At 38.9% G+C, this 20010-nt stretch overlaps 1 protein-coding gene across 2 annotated transcripts in view; it reads right to left on the bottom strand.

The window, feature by feature from the left end:
• Positions 1-597: 597 nt before the first annotated feature.
• The window catches only part of FYCO1 (FYVE and coiled-coil domain autophagy adaptor 1), a 46477-nt gene continuing 27064 nt past the window's right edge, over positions 598-20010 (bottom strand). The window contains exons 15-19 of one of the 2 annotated variants that reach the window (XM_015618574.2): positions 11030-11113; positions 8086-8181; positions 6180-6390; positions 4812-4921; positions 598-4366 (exon numbers count right to left, since the gene is read on the bottom strand). In XM_015618574.2, the coding sequence (XP_015474060.1) occupies positions 4291-4366; positions 4812-4921; positions 6180-6390; positions 8086-8181; positions 11030-11113 (577 nt within the window). In that variant the 3' untranslated portion in view covers positions 598-4290. The remainder of the gene's footprint in view (positions 4367-4811; positions 4922-6179; positions 6391-8085; positions 8182-11029; positions 11114-20010) is intronic. The other variant, XM_015618575.2, reaches the window with a different exon arrangement.

Raw genomic sequence — 20010 nt, 5'->3', positions numbered from 1 at the left:
AGTGTGAAACTACAGGAATTTTTACTATATTTGGACTTCAAAGCACCTCTGTGACACTTCAAGGACTAATGCAGAGGATACCACGACCTTGTGACATGGTCCCCACAGAAAAATGATATCCCATGTGTGCCAAGGCCTGTTCTTGGGGCACAGACTGAGAAATATAAGGCAGGAGTAGGGTTGGGAGAGCCCTTCCCCTAGCACCAAGGAAGAGGGTATTACCCAGTATGGATAAAAATGTGTTATTGGAGATGGACACAAAGACTTTCAATGGCTGCAGCACTTCCCTGCAGAGCTGAGGTACAGCATGGTATGATCACTTACACAGGTACTGGCTATATGTAAAATTCACTCTTTGCAGGTCCCTCACACTCCAGATTAGGCTTTGCTGGAGCCTCTCTTACAGGGAAGCTTCTGAATGTGGAGGCAGGACTCCAGATGCCTCAGGAGATGCTCTTAAACTTCTATTGGTAATTGTAGCTTTGAAATGAGGGGATGGCACAATATAAATTTAATAAAAACCCCAAGTAAATTATACAATCATCCAATTTATCTTCCACACAAGGATATCTCTACAAGGCAAAAAAGGGACAAATATTCACAATGATAAAGAATTTTATTCTTAAATTCCTGAGGTTAAAAAAGGAAAAAAAAAAAGCATCAAGAAAAACATTCCAATGCAACCGTTTACATTTCTGTAACTGTACAGACACACGGGTATACATGATTTTTCCCATATCTGGAGCAGGAAGTTTGATGTGAATAGGGCTTGCAATTCTTTGGCAGTTAAGACCAAAAGATGCTTCTGAACAAGTTACAACCTCAGTGATTGAGCATAATTAAAACTATAGTGCAATTTCAGTTTTAGGAAAGAAGACAGATTTTTGTAGCTTTGCTATTTTGTAACATGGTAGACTCTTGTGCAATACCTCTTTCATTTTTCATAAAGAAACATTGAGTAATGTTGAGTAAAGGAACACTGTCATTTTCTTGAAGAAACTACATTCTCTCCTTTGCATAAACCTCTTCATAACAAAAATCTTACCCTCCATATCTCCTTACCCTTTCCAGCACCCAGAAAAACATCTCATTGCTTATGCTGATCACGATGTATAATCTTTGTCCTATGAATGTGACATCTCCTTCAATTAATTTCATGATCAATTTAAAAAATGTTTCACTTTATTGCTTTGCTGTAGATAATAAAAAGCCCACTTCAACAAACCACCTGAGCACCTAAAAATGGATAAATGGATTTTTCAGTATTGCTGGAATAACTCACAACAACAAGCATTTTATAAATGGAAGAATGAGGTGCTTGAATGAAATAATCTCTTGCCTGCCCTTGTGCAAAGTTCTTTATTGGGTTTCCATGATTCCAGTAATGAACTGTCTGGGACATTTAAACAAAAGGTCTCTACTAACATCTGTATTCCTTTCCATTTGCACCTTACCAGCCTGGTATTTCATAATTTGAAACTTTTTCTCCTTAAGTACTATCTTTGGTCAGAATCAAACATTTTCTTTTCATCTTTAAACTACAGGTTCTGACTCTCACTCTTAGTCGTCTTTCAAAGAGAGGGAAAAAAAAAAACAAACCACAAAATTACTCTCAAAGGACAGGAAAACCTGAAGAAAAGGGATGATTGAGACTCAAATGCTAAATGAGAATCCAGTGGATTTACTCTTCTTCTCCCAAACATAAGCTTCAGCAGTCTCAGGACTGTCTACATGAGAGACCTCCAGGGAAACATCTGGCTTACTACATGGAGACAATAATTTTAAGAGCTACATGAATAGGGGCTTAAAAATATTTGCCACAGGATAAAAATTTTAAAGAACTTTTAACAGTTTTTAAAGAACTTTTAAAAAAAATTTAAAGAAGATGTGTAGAGGAAATCAAGAGGCAAGGCTGTCAAATTATTTTTAGTAGAGAGACTTCAAATACTTTTTAACAGAGATGTCATATTTTGCTGAAGATACTTGACAGTGTCCCTTTACCTTACATTTGGCATTTTAAGAAGTATAATCCCAGTAAAATTAGTATTCTAAGTAAACAACAGCAAAATGTTTTTAAAAACCACACCTAAAAGCTTAAAAGAATACTGCAGCAGACTTCAGTAACAGCTCAGTGAAATTGCATAGTATATGGTACATAATACTCCATTCTTAAGCAATAAATAATCTCTCCTTGCCTAATTAAATATAAAACATAGCTTCAAGACTGAAATATACTGTAATTCATGAACCAATTGAGGCCATTTATTGCTCACGTCAGTCTCTCATCCATCTCATTTTCATGCACACAACCAGGTCAGGGCTTAACCACAGTGCAGCCTTCAGGAGTTTGCACCTTCCACTGACCACTCTGCCTGGCAGAGGGTTGGGAGCACACCACCACCATGGGGAAAAAGGCAGCTGAAAGCAAGGGAAAGCTATCAATGAGCCAGAGACCTAAATCCTAGGTGCTCCATGAAAAGTAGTCATTCTTTCACCATCTTTTGAAGATTACTGTATTATACAACAACTGGAAAAAAATTATGAGCAACCTTTAACTGCAATTATTTTCTTTTCTATGACCAAAAATTTCCCTCTGCCTCAGCTGCTCCTATGTAAATATCCAACACTTAGTTTGTGATCTCCACCTTTTAAACAATCAGTCTTTTGGGGTGGGAGATCCCTTACAGGTATTTGATTGGACCAGCAAAACATAAAAACACCAGCTTGGCCTCTCCTGACCACCTTCCCTAGCTGAGCTCATTCCTCCAATTCCTTCTCCTTGCTTTTACATTTACAACTTTGTCCCTTTCATCTCCCCAAACCATTTGCTTCAGTTTATGCTTGCCTTTTTATTTCTTTCCTCTCCTGCTTTATTTTCTGTCTCCCACCATGACCCCTGTATGCCAGCTATAGCAGCCACAAAGTCTCTACAGGTTCCTCACAGGTTGTGCTGGTCTTCTACCAACTGCTGCACTAAAACCCTCCAGGTCTGAGGTTTCCTTGGGAGAACAGTAACATGAAAAATCAGACACACATAAATTATGAGGAGAGCTGGTTGGGAGAAAGAACTTTTCTTCTTTCTCCTGCCAAATATTTTGCCATTCTATTGGAAGACAGGGTTTTTTTATATAGAAAAATCCACTTTCAGGTATTTTGATAAAAAGCTGAAATTCTATCCAGAAAGTAGATGGTTTGCATAGAAATTTTCTATGAGTGAGAACCCAGTCTTCCCTTAAAAGGCAGTGTAAACAGCCCCCAAATCTGAGATGGAAAGTTAGCAGTTGGATCAGGCAACTGCAAAGCTTAGGAAAGGGACAGAATACATTAACACCACTGTGTGGAGAGCTCACCAGGCTTGATATGTATTCCATTTTGGATGGATGTTGTGAGACTGTTCAAACATTACTGCTGCCTTTCACATGGTCTAGAGAGAGAGAGAGACACGCTGCTGATCTCCTCAGAAACTGTGCTTTCCTGTGAATGCTGATGACTAAGGTGCTAAGGCAGGAAAAAGGAATGTTCCTCTTCTCAATATCACCCAGTGAGCAGTACTTTATTCCACAGGGGATGTTCTGCATTCTGCCACTGGTGCTCACCACAGGAACTGGGTTCCATGGGCCATTCAGAGTACAGTGAGCCAAAGTGAAAAGAGTTGCTGCTTTGTGTTTATTATTTTCTAACTGGTATTCTGTGCCAAAGCATTGGAAACAGCCAGTTAAGACTTACCAAATCTTAGCCCAAAATGTATAAAACTCCTATGGTATGCTGCTTATAAAACTTGGAAAAGATAAAAAATTCCAGATGGATTACAACATTTGCTAATGAAGACTGAAGTATTGCGTAATTGCTGCTCTGACTGTAAGAGCAGTACAGCAGAAAAGAGCTGGTTATGTTTATACCTCAGTGAAGAGGCCAAAAATAGGCATTTTTCTTTAAATTTCCTTTTGAAGAATATTTTTGGAAGAAAAATAGTTCCATTTTCAGCAGAGAATTTCAGTTTACATTTAGATACCCCCACACTTATTTTTCTCCCCACTGAGAAAAGAAAATGATTATTGTTGACCTGTTAAACTAAACATCATGGCTTTTCAGCAATCTGTACACAGTACAGAACCATTAGTGTTCCCAAAAAGGCTTCCATTTTTAGTGTACACATCTGCTCTTAAGTGCATTAGAACTATTGCATAGTTTCAAAGTCTTCAAACACAGTGGCAATCAGAATGCTTACACATGTACATAAATAATAGCATATCTTAAAAATGTAATTAAAAATACACAGTATAGTAAAGGCTATGGGAAATCACTTCCATCATAGATAACAGGTCGCTCAACAGCCAAGTGATAAAACACTCTTTTTGAGATAAACCTGTCAAGGAAAGAAAGAGAACAAAAAGATCATGTTAGCTGAAGCCAAGAAGAAAGGAAGCCTTAAAAATGTACTCAGTCTTTCAGTTTACACTTGGGCAAAAAATTCACTGCTGTCAAAAAAAAGTAGGCCTGTGCATGGGCCATCAGGTCTGTTCTTTAAAAGATGACAATCCTGAGTAAATTGTCTTAGAATGAGTCACAAATTACTTGCTTAATTCTGTTAACCCTCCCAGAGGTTCAGAAAGAAGAGTGGAATTCTGCTGTGGGTGTAGGAAAAAAAAAAACTAAACAAGAACAAGAACCAAAACTCAGTCTTGAACACCTCTTGGCAAGCGAGGAAGAATTTCTTCTACTTCTGAATGGCAGAATAATGGTACATCTGATCAGTTCCACAGTTTGTAACACCAAGCTTATTTTACCTTTTATGCCTGGCTAGGACCTACCTAGAGAACGTGTTGTCAAATATCAGGGTGTAGATTCCAGCATTTCTGACTTTCACCTGTCCTCTGATAGTTTCCTTATGAGAGTTGCAGCGAGTCATAGGGATAAGAACCTGGAATTCAATACAAATCAAAATGAAGTTTGCTATTTGCCCTGTAAATTGGCATTTTCTTTCAGAAAACCTTGATTTCAGTCACTTTGAAACTCCCAAAGAGCATCTATGCCTGCAAAATTGATTACTCTAACTGATTAGCATTAAAAACTCACCCAAACTAAAATCTCACAGTGAAACATCTGTTTTCCTTTGATTATATCTTTACAGCACTAACCTGTAGCTATTCATCTCTGCTTTATAGATAGAAACATATCCTGAACCTTTAAGTGTTAATCTAAGAAACTTTAGTAACTTTAGCAAGTGGTACCTTAAATCCATATATCCAAGAGCAGGATTTAGCTAAATATATATTTTAATATGTTTTAATACTCTCTGTGTTATAAAATAAGCTTTTTCAGCAAATCTTAATTGTTTATCTGAGCTTACAGCAGAAGTGTGTGTCTTGTTATAAAACCCTAGCACACCTGTCAGAAGAGCAGCTGACATAGATCAAGGATGACTCTATAAAACAAAGTTTTACCAAATAAATACATCAAGACAAAAGCAGCATTCAGACTTCATTCAGTTTTCAGATTAAGATAAAGAGATATTTTACATTGAGTTAAGAACCATGCAGTGAATTAGCACAAGCTATATAAATGTCTTATTCCTCCAGTAAATCACAGACACAGAGTTCACCCTACCACGGTGGATTAAACCAACAGCTGTCTTGCCTTCAGCAAAACTGTAATTATTTGAGTAAAATATATTCACTTAATCTGTAATCCTCATGAAATATGGACAGCACATATAAAACTGGGTGCCTTGGACACTGGCAAAGAGATTTTGTACACCATCAAGACACTAAAGTATATGCTTTGTTTTAAGAAATGTAGGTAAACCAAGAAATTTATGTTTCCCTGTGGCTTCTGCTCAAGAGCCTGGCAAAAACAGCCTTAAAGATTTTTACAAACTAAGTGAAATTGAGAAAAAAAAAAGAATTTTGCAGATTTGGACATTTAATTTTGCTTAATAATTCTGGGTGAATTTCAGATGCAACCAATAGAAGCTACAGCTTTTCAACTCAACTTTCACAGGCAACATTAAAGATGTAGCTTTTCCTTTAGCAGAACTGCAGCTTAACTGGAGAAACAAATCCTTAATGCAGTAGCAACTGGCATTCTGGTGAAGACCTAGCAATACTTGTCAATTGCTGTAGGGTGGATGAGTGTAGAGCAACACAAACTCTAAGGAAGTAAGGAGACAAAGGCCTTACTTTGCACTGATCCAGTGGTGTGTCTTCGGACTCTTGGTAGACAACGCTGAAGGATATGCTTTTGGGGTCTGATGAGAAGATCCAGCTAATTGTTAGTCCCATCTCTGTAACAGTGATGGGAATGATACTGTAGGTGCTGGATTTGATGAACAGTTCTCTGTTGCTTTCTCCAAAATTCATTATCTCTTCTACTGTAAGGGGTAATTTCATCCTGTGAGGGAGTAATATGTGATTACTTGAAGAGATCCAATCCACTTAGACAAAGCCACTATTTATCCAAAACCACTATAATATTAGATTTTTATTTTCCATCTATTTCAGGTAGACTCCACAGCATATTTGGGGCAGGTCCACAAGATGCATGAAAATTCAGCCTCAGGTGAAGGTAAAAACTATGAAAAAGCTATCTGATATTAAGCACCTTCACTGCTCTGGCATGAGTGGATTTTGTTCACTTATTTATTTCATTTCATCTCATCTAAAGAAAACCAGTGCTGGAATAAAGCTTTTAGACTTCCTACAAATAAAAAAGGAGTGCTGCCCTCTACTGTTCTTTTTAAACAAAAAGTAAGTTACCTCTTTTGTTCACCTTCCTAGGTGAATATAAAAATTTGCATAGGAAACAGGAGCGATAGGGAGTACAGAGAGCACAGGTGGATGGAAAGTGAGCAGCAGCTCTGTTCTGAAGCACTTAACGCTACATCTGGGTCTGTTTAACCCAACCAAGCTGCAAAAAAACTGTCTCAAAATTCTTCCAGTTAAAAATGAAGTTCTTAGCATCTAGATGACGCAGTCCTACAACATTAGATGAGCTGACTTCATTCTGGTATCTATTTAAGACTGTGAAAAGCGAGACCCTGAAGCAGGAGAACACTGGTTACTTTCTTCAGGGGAAACCTGAAGTTTCCTATTTCTAAGATCCGTGGGATCTCACCTACATTACCCCAACTGAAACTAATCTCATCTGTCACTCTTCAGGCCAAATAAACTGCTTGCAAATCAATGAGATCAGAGTAAGCCACAATCCTGTCATGTCTCAGGTGACCTTTGATTTTAATAAACTAAATATTATTCTAAGTTTTGCCTTACAGCGCAGCTATGATTCTAGTTACTGCTTCATTTACCTGGATCTCTGAACAGCAGCAACAAGGTTGAAACATGGACTGATTAATCTCCTTGCAGTCAAAAGTTTAAAACCTTTCCCATAACTAAGGCAAAATTTCAAAGCTAGGTTTAAGGGGAGAATGAGCAAAGGTGAATTTCTCTAAGTCATGCGCATTTCCACACATTGGATTCCCTTCTTGGCTGTGAAAATGACATGCTGTGTCACTACTACATGTAACTAGGAATTTCAGAGCAGGACACATGCAGAGAATTGTGCACATACAGTACACACAGAGCTTGAGCTGAGGCTTAGACAAACATTTTATGCTGCAGCATGTATCTACAAGGCAAAACAGATTCTGGGAAGCCATCAATAAATAACAGATACATACTCCAAAAAGCCATAAATTCCCCTCCCTTTGGCAAAGGTCCAACTAGAGCTGCATTCCCTGACTTGCCCTTGCAGTTTCCTGCAGAGACTGCACAGCCTTCTCTCTAAACCCCCTTTGTGTTGATAATAAGTCCTTCAATAAAAATAGGAAATGTGATGTGGACCTACATATTTTTTTATTCTTCTTCCCCAGTTGCACTGAAGTTTTTTAAGACTGAAGAGAGAGGACTTGGCTCATTGCTGCTGCTCTGCATGGTTGAGTTACACCCTATCATCTTCCTCAGACCAAATTCTACTGTGGGACACAAGTGAGCAGCTCTTCCAGGAGCCTGCAAGGCTTGTGCTCACATAACTGATATCTGAGCTCAGCCTTTATGCTTTCACCTATAGCAATGAAATTGTTCTGCTTACATAATTTCTCCTGACTTCAGCAAGCATATCTCAGCATCTTGAGCAACTTGCCAGTCTTCAGATTCATCAAAGGTTGAAGAATTACACGTGCTGTTTCTAGAACAAGGAAAAGAAGGAAAATCATGAGTCTCTGAGTAGTATGTGATGGAATACGATCTGCATGTTGATGCCTTCCTAAAATAGAAATGTTTTGATAGTCCTGATACCATCTAGGATTCTTACTTGACACATTCAAGTGACAAAATTGGGCAAAACTGCAAAACTGCAGCCTCCTTCTGCTCACCACTGTGCACAAACGTAAAACTGTTCCTACCTTGGTTTCATGAGCTAAGAGGAATATATATATATATATATATATATATATATATGTCCATAAAATCTCTTCTGCAATCATAACATAAATTTCTTATTGAGATGATGATGGGTTTTGAAGACTCTCTGGCAGGTGGGAACTTGAGGAGCAGACACAAGCGAAACAGTCTGCACTTGTCCCTTAAACAAAGCTTGCAAAAGGATAAAAAGGACTAAATCTCCCTGGATTTAATCTAGGAGGTGTTTTACAGACATATTATCCAGTTCCTTACTCTGACAATTTTACACAGGACATCTTTTATTGCTGTAGAATTGCTATGATGTGTCTTTGTACAAAAGCCACTGTATGATTCAAATACAAATACACCAAATATACTGCTACAAGATGACAAAGCAAGATGTTTCCTCCACACCATGATGTGTCCCAGTGAACAGTGAAAGAGAGGGAAGAACCTGCTATCCACTCCTTACCTCAGAAAAGGTGTATGCTCTGGGTGAACACTGGAGTAGCACCAGGTATGAATTACAGGGCTGGACACAGAAGGATGAGTCTGAGAGTCAGGAAACAAACACTGGTAGTTTCCAAGTAAGTTAGAGCTTCTCTGACTTATTCTTATTTTGTTTCTCTGCATTCCAGCAGTTTGAGACAATTAAGCTGTTGTTCCCAGAAAAAAATGCCAAGGACTCTTATTTACAGGGAACCAGCTGGCTGGTTCCTTCCAAAAACTAGTGGAATCTAGTAAAATGCAATACCATATGTGCTTCTGAACCATCAAGCGTAGCAATGCCACAAGAGAGTATAATTGCCAGACTTGCTGTAGACCAATTCTAAAAACCAATGCACAGTTTGGTATTTTCTTTTAAATCCAATGGGACATTGCTCTATAAGCAACACTGCTGAGCAGAAGAGCAGGAGAAAATACCTCCTTTCAGGCTGTCATGTGCAGCATCTGAATATACTGTGTCAACACATGCAATCACATGTCAGTTCAGTGCAGTGACATACATTTCCTGAACTGTTATCTCAATATTCCTATTCTTTTATTCTTGCAGCTTCTTGAGTAACTCTTGACTTCTTCAGAGTCACACCACTACTGTTAATACCCTAAAGAGACAGCTGGGATGTGCATGGGAGATTCAAAGCTGTAATTAAGTGCCAAAATCTGAGCTGTAACCAGACACTAGGAATGTAGGAATGAAGTACTTACTATGTGTTGGTCCATAAATGTTAGTACAACATCTGTGCAAATACTTACTGATACAAATAATTTCATTGTTACATCATCTTTATACAACCTGATAAGAAAACTGATTCTGAAAAAAAAAAAACCCCAAAACAACAAACTAAAAAACTAAACTATAGCTTGTAAACCTACATATAGCTTTATATATAGCTTGTATATTTTGCTTGCACAGTAGGAACAGCAACTGCCTTCATGCTGTGATCCACACAAGTCTCCCATCCCATTAAGTTAGCTACACAACTTGAATTTCACAGCCTTGAATTCATGCAGACCAAGAGAACTACACAATTACAGGCTTTCCAGAAGTGTCAAACTCCATGATGTACTACACAATGCCATTAGAGTTCTTTATTTAATCCATTAACTTCACCTTTCATTTGGAAACCTGAAATGTAAATTGAATTGCAGGACCAATATATGTTCCATGTTCTCCTCTAACACATGATGTTCCTTATTCCAGCTGCTGCAACCCAGTATATGGTTAGGTGGTTTGCTTGTCACTTGGCTGTTCCAACCAATACATTCACCACACATCTAAGGCTAAGGGAATGCTAAGTCTCCTAATTTGTGTATTAAATCAAAGTGCCTTATAATCACAAAGAAAATCCTCTTTCTCTTTATGATATCTCACTAAGTCTAACAGTCTAAACTAAGGTCTCGTGGGCTATAATATAAGAAACAGTATCATGATTTAACTGGAGCATTTTCCCCTGACAGGAGAATTCATTCTTGCATGACCCATTCACCTTTTGTGTCAGCACTAAGGATTCTGCAGCTTGCCAGGTCCCCAGATTATGAATATGCATCCTCTGGAATATCTATTTAAACAGTCTGTATTATTTCCCTTCTTTTTCTTTTTAAAAGTGAAATGAAGTAGGCCTAAAAGCAGAAAGAACTAAAACATGGAAAAGACGCTAGAGCAAGAAGAGGACAGTTCTGATTCTGCAAAGCCTCAAGACAGATTGTTGGAAGCTGATAGAGCATTTTGAGTAACTATTGCTTCATGTTTGTCTTGTTCTCATGCACTTCCTCAGGCACCTGCTGTTGGTCACTGTCCCTAAGGTGGATGGTCTGGTCTTGTGTGCCTGTTCTTATACATGGAAAGCATTTCTTACAAATGATACTAAAAATACTGTGGCCAGCATCATAAATGGCTTGGTGAGTTAAAGGTTATAAGTCACTTTTAGAATTAAACCTGAAAAAAAGCTGGTTCAAATCTGGACTCAGCAATTTTCTGTTTTCATAAACATCTGAGCTCTGACAGCTGTAGCTACATGTCTGAGGTGTCAGCTTCATGTGGCTGAGCAGTGAAATCCCAGAAGCCATCTGCCTGTCAGCAGTGCAATAATTTCTGGAGAGAACTTCTGTCATCCAGGTGAGAGTCTTACCGAATTGTGTGAAAGGCAGAAACCTGAAACGGAGACTGGAGGCTGTACAGAGCCCCTAACAGCTGCTTAGCCCAGCAAACACATCTGAAAATGCAAAGAAACAATCAAAGGCATTATGCTGAAGTGCACCAATGATTCCCTGTGCCTGCTGTTATCTAACAGTTTAGACCCACCCCAGGGACCCTAACTTAGTTATTAACCTTCCTCTCCAACCCAACAAAGAGCAGCAAAAATAGAAAGAGGACAGTAAAGGATCAGAAGAAAGGATACCACAGATAGTCCTTGACATGGGCAAGAAAAGAGGCATGATCTGGGATGGAGCAAGAGGGACAGAGACCTCACTGAGTTTGTATCAGGGTGCAAGACAGTGTCTTGCATGAAGGTGTATGGGTGGGAAAGGAAGTGTTATGGGAAAACCCTGACATGCATTGAGATGGGAAAGCATCACACAGACAAGTGCAATACTACACAAAAGAAGATGGATGGACATAAACATGATCCATCACTGTGTGCTATGGGTGAGCTGCTTACTGCTATAAAGGAAATCCCAGCTATTTCTTTAAAAAGTATGACTTATCTATGCTACATCCTGTATGAAACAAAGAAAAACAACCAATAAACAGTACAAAAGGAATCCCTTAAAACTGGTTACACTCTATCTTCAAGACAAGAGACAATACAGAGAAAGCAAGCTAGGGAAACAATCATGACAAAGGAGTACTTCTGTGCTCCAGGGGACAATTGTGGGAAATGCAAAAATGGAAAATTCCACAGATGCTGAAGGGTTCAATTTGCAGCCTTGGAAAGAGCTTGGGTTAATGTAATGATGAAGGTACACAGACATTAAATAGAAAAATTATAAACTTATGTTCCTATAATTGTCTGTAAGAATATGCCTTGAGTAAGTAAGAAATTGTATTAGGTAAAATAGTGAGAAGTTTAAGCTGTAAGAATATGACTTAAAGGGTAGGCTAAGGATCTAGAAGTCATAATCTTAGAGGTGTGTGTGGGTACTTGACCTATCAGTACACAGTGCAGCAAAATTAGGCAAAGGTGATAGGTTAAGTAGAAACAAGTTTTGTGTTAACTGTCTATTGGACCAAAATGTTATATATTGTTGTGTGAAGAAGAAACCTGTGACTACCTTAAGCTATGGCTGACTTGTTGCTTCTCTCCAAATCTCACACCTTTGAGATTGGTATTCTTATCTGGCTTACTTAAGCAATAAATCATCTTAAATAGCACGGTGGTCCCATCCCTTGTTTTTCATCTCAACAGACAATGTGCAAAATAATTTTGTTGCTGTTGTTGTAGCATTGTGTCAGGGAAGAGGTTTGGCAAAGGCTCTGAGATGAAGACACTTTCAAACACTGCATTTGCAAAACGTTCAAGCAATTAGGGATTATCAGGGTGCTTTGAAATCTCCTTCCCAGCAGGAGGCAGCAAACAGACGACTGGATATCAACATTAAAAATACTGACAAGCTGCTGCCAGTATAGCCCAAATACTGCAGCCTGTAGGTCACCAAGGCTACAGACACCTCTGTGGGTAGCACTAGTTAAGATACCTTTGAATTTTTTTTTCACACAGTTCTTTAGAGGCTATTAAGGGAAACTGAGGCAGAATTACAGGAGAGATATAGCAGAAGCAGTTTCCTGAGTTTACACCAGTATCCACTATGAGCCCCTGGTCCTTTCAGCAGAGCTGATGCCCAGCCCTCCCTGCCCAGCCTATACCTCCACAGAGGCTGCTCCATCACAGAGCCTGCAGGTTCTCTGCAGCCAGGATTGTTTCTGCACCTTCATAGCTTTACAATCAAATGTTCTTCAGACTGACCCATCCAGGAGTAATAGCTACTCCCTCAGCCCACTCCCTATAGGTGATAAATTCACACAACTCATATGTTAGCACACAGCTTAGCTACTGCTGTGTCACCCTCATACCTTATTCTGCATCTGAAAATAACTGATAAAAGCAGATGGTTATCACAACCTATTGCTCCCCTGTTTGACAGGAACAGTTTGTGAATATTTAGCACCTTGCTCCCAGTTTGTTTCTTAGAGGCAAAGAAATTGCTACCACATGCAATGAACCACAAGGGAGAACTCAGTTTTTAAAGAGTTACACAGCCTTACATTTCTTGTGTCAGTAGTGTTCTTTCAATAAATGATGCTACAGATATAAGTCAAATTTGGTGCTGTTTTTCTTTACACGCATTTGCAGGTACCAAACTCAAGTAGTCAGAGATATAAGCTCACTTCTCTACAAGTCAGAGTCCCAGAAGCACTCCAGCTATGGTAGCACAGGCTGCTGCAAAGATCTGCCTGCATGGGCTCATTTTTCTCAATTTTGCTTCCCTCTCTTGCAAAACCAAGGGACACTCAAACTGCTGTACATTAGAACTCACCGGGTAAGGCCTTTCAGCTAATCTTAAGGATTCAGAGGTGAGTTCTGCTAATCCTGTGCTTAGTAATATCTTGTAGTAGGATTAATCTCACAGAAACATGGTTTTTGTAGCTCAGTAGAGGGCATTCAGCTCTTGGGATAAATCTTTGAAAAGCCAATAAACCTATCTCACAAAAGACTTAATTTACCAGATGAACAGCTTGCAAAGATCACTAGTCTTGGGGCTGTTTTGGGGCTGTTACTTTTATATGCTGACAACAGCCCTGTCTGCAGGGCTGCTGAGTTAAGGAGAGGCTTAAGGAGTTAAGCTTCTCCTTAACTTGGAGAGCTGACGCTGGAAAACTCCATCAACACTTGAGACAGAGTGTGATGGAAGGGGCTGACAGAGAATTGGCCACTCCTCTCCTGACAGTAATACAAATGTAGTACATTAATAAAAATCCTCCATGTTTCAGTGAGTTGTTTTAAATGGGGAAAGAAAGAAGTGCTGTCACCTGATGATGTGACTGACATCTAAAGAGCAAGATGAGGCTCAACTGAACCACAAGTTCTGAAGTACTCAGTGAGACTCAAACTCTGCCTTTTCGGACAAGTCCAATCCAAGTCAAACATCTCTGATGCTCAGAAGCTGCAACCCGAGCCTAACTGGTAAATTTGGCAAAACAAATTCTATTTCTCTCATGGGTTTCCCCAGAAACCCTCAATCCAAGCTCTAAGCGCTAAATCACTGATGTATTAGAAAGCTTAATCCCTATGCTGTTTTCAGAAGCCTCTTGGGAATTGTCTTTTGAGTATGTTTTGAGTCCCCATCAGTATAAATCTGGTAACAGATGATGTATTCAAATCCACCAGCTGTTGTGGGTCTTGACTGTCAAGACAATCCTCTTCAGCAAATAAAAAGATTTGCTTTTGTCTGTCATGGATGCTTTACTACAGCTCTTATCTGTTAGCATTTAGGATTTTGTCTGTCTCCTGGATGCATTAGGATTTAATTATTTGCTGACTAAAAAAAATCTCAATATGTTTCCTTCCCAGCTGCCTTTAAAAGAAAGCAACATAGCAACTACAGATACTGCTAACCTCTATTATAACTTATCCATCACTGATCCCTATAAAAACAGAAATGAGAATTTTCATATTAACGAAAATTATGTATTTTATTGTTTTCATCCCTGGCCTAGCAGGAAATACACCGGTCTTTGTCATACTGAAGTTTCTACATGAAACTGAAGACATTGACAGAAACTGACAGTACTTTTGCTGAACATGGCTATAGCTGACTGGGTTTTCCTTTGGCTGCTGCCCCTCTGGGCACACTCTGCTGCTTGGGAGTGGACTTCAGGCACTGTGGCATGTCATATTATATGGGGCTTGTGTTAACTCTAATGTCTATCACTTCTGACCAGCTTATTGCTGTTGCTTTTGCCACCAAAGCAAATGTGTCAAACCAAATGAATGACATGTGCAAATTAATCTCTGTCTTGATCTGTGTGATCTCACAAGCATTTGCTGCATCACACTTTGTTTTTTGGAGGTATTAATTTTGATAAGGCAATATATCAGGAAGAATAACCAAACTATCACACAGAACTGGTTCTTGAAGTGATTCAAGTAACTCTTGCTTATTTTATTCCCATGCTAGCCATGATCATCTGCTACTCACTAATTATTAAAACCTTACTGTGTGCTGAAAAGTCTTCAAAAGAACAAATCTATAAAAATATTTTCTGTATTTGTCCTGTTTATTCTTATCCAGATACCCTATACTTTCTTCAGATTGATAAAGATCATTGACTGGAGCTTTAAATTGAAGAGCAGCTTTAAATATGCAATTACCATAACAAAAGCTCCTGCTTATTTTTATGTGTGTCTTAACCCTCTATTTCTTCATAGGAATGAAAATCAAGATGTACTAGCACAAAATTATTAAAAAAATCAAGACGTGCCAAATAGCAAGTTACAGCTCAACAGTGGCAAACCACCAAAGAGGAAGACTCAAAATCTTTTACTGCTTTATATAGTGCAGATGCCACAAGCATGTACCTACTATAAAACTGCCTAGAAAATGGCAACTATTTCTTAGCTTCTTTTTTTTGTGTTTGCTTTGTTTGTAAATACTGATGTAGGGAGCCTGAGTGAAAGAGGAAATACAGTACCATTAGTAAAAACACTATCATCAGCTTAGAACCAATCTCTTCTCATCATGATACTTCACTGCTTCCTGTTTTTCAGTCCAAGCTGGTAACTGAGTTAATAGTGCAGAAGATCTTCAAGAAGTATGAAAAAAATGAGATAAAACTCCACTTTTCATGACATAAAGGTAACTTGAATTTCCTGACTCCCAAACTTCTGGTCTGCTGTTTTTCTTTGAATGGTGTTGGTTTATGAAAGCTTTTATGAGTTGTTTCAAATACATTACATGTTTTAGTTCAGCCCATTCATTTAATGAGAAATGCTGGATTAAAAACATATATATTTCAATCTTCGCGCTGGGTTTCATGTGTGGTTGGGTTTTTCTAGATGTTTTGGGGATTTTTTTCCATCTAGGACAAGGTCTATACACAAAATCCTTTTGCATTCATCTAAAATTTCTGCCAGAAAGCAGCATTTTAATCTGCCTTTCATCTAATATCAGGTTCACGGTCTGAATGTCCCATACACATCTTTGTATCTTATATCTGATAACAGAGCTCATGTTGCCAGCTTACCAGGCCCCAAGTAAACACCAGGGATATCATATCTCACACACATGGATTCCAACACAGAGCAGTGTTCCTGTAGACACAGACTCAAACACCCCAATTCCCCACACATTCTTTGCATCATGACATCTTCCCAATCTCTTTTTCCTGGCACCTTGGTTCCCTTGTAATGAAACAGTGGATTCCTTAGTTGTTTTCCAACCTTGTTCCAACAGTTCTCCCTTTCCACCTCTGGTCTTTTCACTTTCAAAAATGCAAAAAGATGTGCAGGGGGCAGAAAAGTGTGCAAAAGCTCTTGCAGAAAGTAGCAGAACAGGTGTGGAGACTGGAATAGGGAAAAGGAAGAAGGGATGTTGCAGAGGAGCAAAGGGAGGACTTTATGCAGCTGTGGGCTGTTTACAATAAAGGCAGGGTTGGGTCTGGCCCAAAGCCCTTTGCATTACAGCTTTGAAATACCAATTTTAACTGCTTCAAACCATTCTTGCAAAAAACACCCTCTCTGGATGTTCCTTCACTCCCCATTAATACCCAGGCCTTCCTATCAGAGCACTGCAACTCAGAGGAACCTGACCCTTTTTGGCAGCAGCATGCCCATCCCACCACTTTTCCCCTTAGGAAACACCTGCTTAGGCAATCCTTGTTTCTCTTGATTCTCCCACAGTGAAATATCCCTAAAAACAAAGCTACAAAGGAATGTGGTGTGACTACATGTGGAAAGATGCTATTTCCACACACAACTGCAATGCAGGTTTTGCCAGCATAGGGTGGCAAGAGGTGCTCCTGTTCCCTCACCTTCCTGGCTGGTTCTGTACTGAGCAGGGAATGCTTTGGACCACATTCACTTCCCCCTTTTGCCTACACTGCACCCTGCCCAGCCACGTGAGTTGTAATTAGGTCAGCAATGAGTGTTATGACTCATCAAGGAAAAAAAAAGAATCCAAACCAAAGCAACCACTGCGCTGACAGGCTGAGATGTTTTTCTACCACTACTAAGGTATGAATAAACTCTTTGTTGCTGTACCAGGATAGTTGCAACTTTGGAGTTTTTTTACTCTTCTGCTGTCTGTGATCTTGATTTTGCTGCTGCAATATTTACTGTAGGCATGCTATGCCTACAACACATAAAAATGGAAATACAGTACACTAGTTTATCCCGGGGCTCTTTGCTTTAGAACACAATATGAAAATATCAATTGTTTAGAAATAAGAGTTTAAAAATACAACACTTCAAAAGAAAACCCATGAGCCTTGAAGTAGCAGGATGTATCAAAATTGCACAATTAATCTCAGCTTCTCACACTTAAGGTTTTGACTAGGTTGGTCCAAACACACATAACAAACCGGAAAGGATGAAGTAACTGCTGCTTAATCCCAACCTTTAGGAAAGAGCTGCTTCAAGGTCAGACAGAGTTATGCTGGTACAATCATCTCTCTTATCCTGCCACATACCTCTGCAGTTGATGACTAAGGTGAGTTTTAAGTGACTCTCAACTGGCCTGTACCAATAAAGGCAGCCTCTCAAAATTTGATATTATGAAATAATTTTGTTGTAATTGTTTTATGTCACTTCAAGGAAAGAATAGTGGCAGGGCTTAGTGAAGAGACCAAGTTAAAAAAAGAGTAAAAGTAAAGTAGGCACTAAAAGGGGGACAAATAGGAACAGGAATGTCCTTTTAAGATAATTCACTGCTTTGAGGACCAACTTGCATTTTCAGTCCAGCAAGGACTCACACACAGTATTCTAGGTACGGTCAGTGTGAAAATATCTGCTGTCAGCCAGAGTAAGGTCATAAGAAACTATGTCAACAGGGCATGTCAATTGCTGATCTTCTACTTGGACAGAAAGCCCTACTCCTCTTCCCTCTTGTGGCTCATCTCCATTTTTAGAGCACCACGAGCTGGTTCAAATTTCTGGCAAAACCAAAATAGCTTGGATTATTTTCAGCCAATCTCAATAAAGAAGTTTAGCCTTGAAAACTGACTAATTTGTATGCCTTCCTCAGACCTGCATCTAGCAACCACAATCTTGGATCCTTTGTGTGTTCCCCAAACACAGTATCAAAGCAAATTACCCAATTTAATCCAAAGAGAACATTATTGGAATGCCAGTGGAGACTATGTGAAGTTTTCATATAAAAATCAGGTCACATTTAGCTGGACACTTTAGAAAGAAGAATAATATAGATGATGGGTCTACATGAAGTTCAAGGTGGCCAGCCCAGTACAGCCAAGAAATCTGCAGCAATCAAACCAGTAGCTCAGAAAGTAACTGAACTGCAGGTCCTTGAAATGTGGGAGAAAACACAGGGGAAAATTTTCAGTACATATCTCATGGGCTGCTGTCAAAGATAGGACAGAGGGTTGGCAGAACCTTTGCTTGTACTCAGTACAGTGGTTCTGGCACATTTACTCACAACCAACCAAAGTATCTCATGCTGCACTTCCTGCTCCTGTGCTAAGTGACACTCAAGCTTTGGGTACACATGTACTCCTCACCACAGAAACAAGTGAGAAAACACAATCAGCTCTGTGCCCTGCTATTTTACTTCAACATGCACCACAGGCACCGCACCATCATCTGACTCACTTACCAATTTCTAGATCTCTCCCATAACACAAACCCACAATCAACACAAAATGCTCAAGTCATCTGCTATGCAAGAAGGCCATTCTCTTCTCCAGTGCTCAAGCTAGCGAGACCTTCAAACATTATAGGTGTCATGGGAAAGGGCAGGTGTCATTTGTGTTCTCTTCTAGGAATGTCTCAAGTTCAAAGTACAACCACAGTAGGACTCTCCCACCTGCTCATGAAACTGCTAACAAAAAGCAACAGAGGAAAAAGCACTGTGTCCTGTCTCTCCTGCTTATAATCTGACAAGGGAAGCTGGACAACCTTTAAACGTTTACATGGTGCAAGTAAGTTGTTCCATGGGTGCTTTTCAAGAATAGTATTCCCTTGTAAGTGGCAATCCTTCCTTCCTGTCTGAATACTTTGTCAGACAAGATGAATTTAGACCAATCTCAAATTAAAACAAATGGTGACCCACACTTATTTCTCTTCTCCTGGTTGTTTTCTCCAGAGCTAACTTACCTGTAATATACCTGCTGCAGAATTAATGAATTAAATTAAGCATTTTAATTCATGAGCATGAATTAAAAGAAGTACTAAATTTCACTTTTTTCTTCACAAAACAAACAAAAATTCCACACCACAAATTGTCCTTTTGCAAAACAATGGCAATATTAAATTTACAAGGGCAATGTGAAGCTCAGTTCATTCATGTCTGCCCAGCACATGATAAGCAGGAATATAATATTAGTGCTGACTGTACACAAAGTAGGCAGAAGACATTTAAGGTGTTTACCAAGAAACAAATATGAAGAATTTTGAATTTTTTTTTTACCAAATAAACAAGTCTGTACTATCTGTCTTCAACCCAAACTGCAAGTCATTGGGGTTTATACTGGAAATGGGTCTGCTGAGTGAAAAAGAGTCTAGGTCTGCTTTCTCAACAGCAGACTATTTACTCTGTGACTATTTTCAGTTTGGCATTTAGATTTATCCCATCTATTTTTCTGCTTGGAAGCAAAGCAAGTACATAATTTAGGTGAAATTGCTCTTTTTGTTTTTTCTTCTCAAAAGACAATGTATTTTACAGAACAGAATTATTGTAAACCATTTGAAAATATCTGAACGATAGTAAAACAATATTTTGCCTAAAAATGGATACACATTAAAGTCTAACACTACAATGTAATTTGCAAACCAAATATTCAGATGGCCTGAAATCTTTTTCATTGGCAATTTATGTAGAAATAGATGTTTAAAAGAAATGACTGAAATCTGCACTCAATCCCATTTTCTAAAGTAAG

This window comes from Parus major, chromosome 2 (genome assembly GCF_001522545.3).
Source record: "Parus major isolate Abel chromosome 2, Parus_major1.1, whole genome shotgun sequence".
In the NCBI taxonomy this organism is placed as follows: Eukaryota; Metazoa; Chordata; class Aves; order Passeriformes; family Paridae; genus Parus; species Parus major.
The sequence above is the reverse complement of the archived record's forward strand: the minus strand, read 5'-3'. Positions and strand labels throughout refer to the sequence as shown.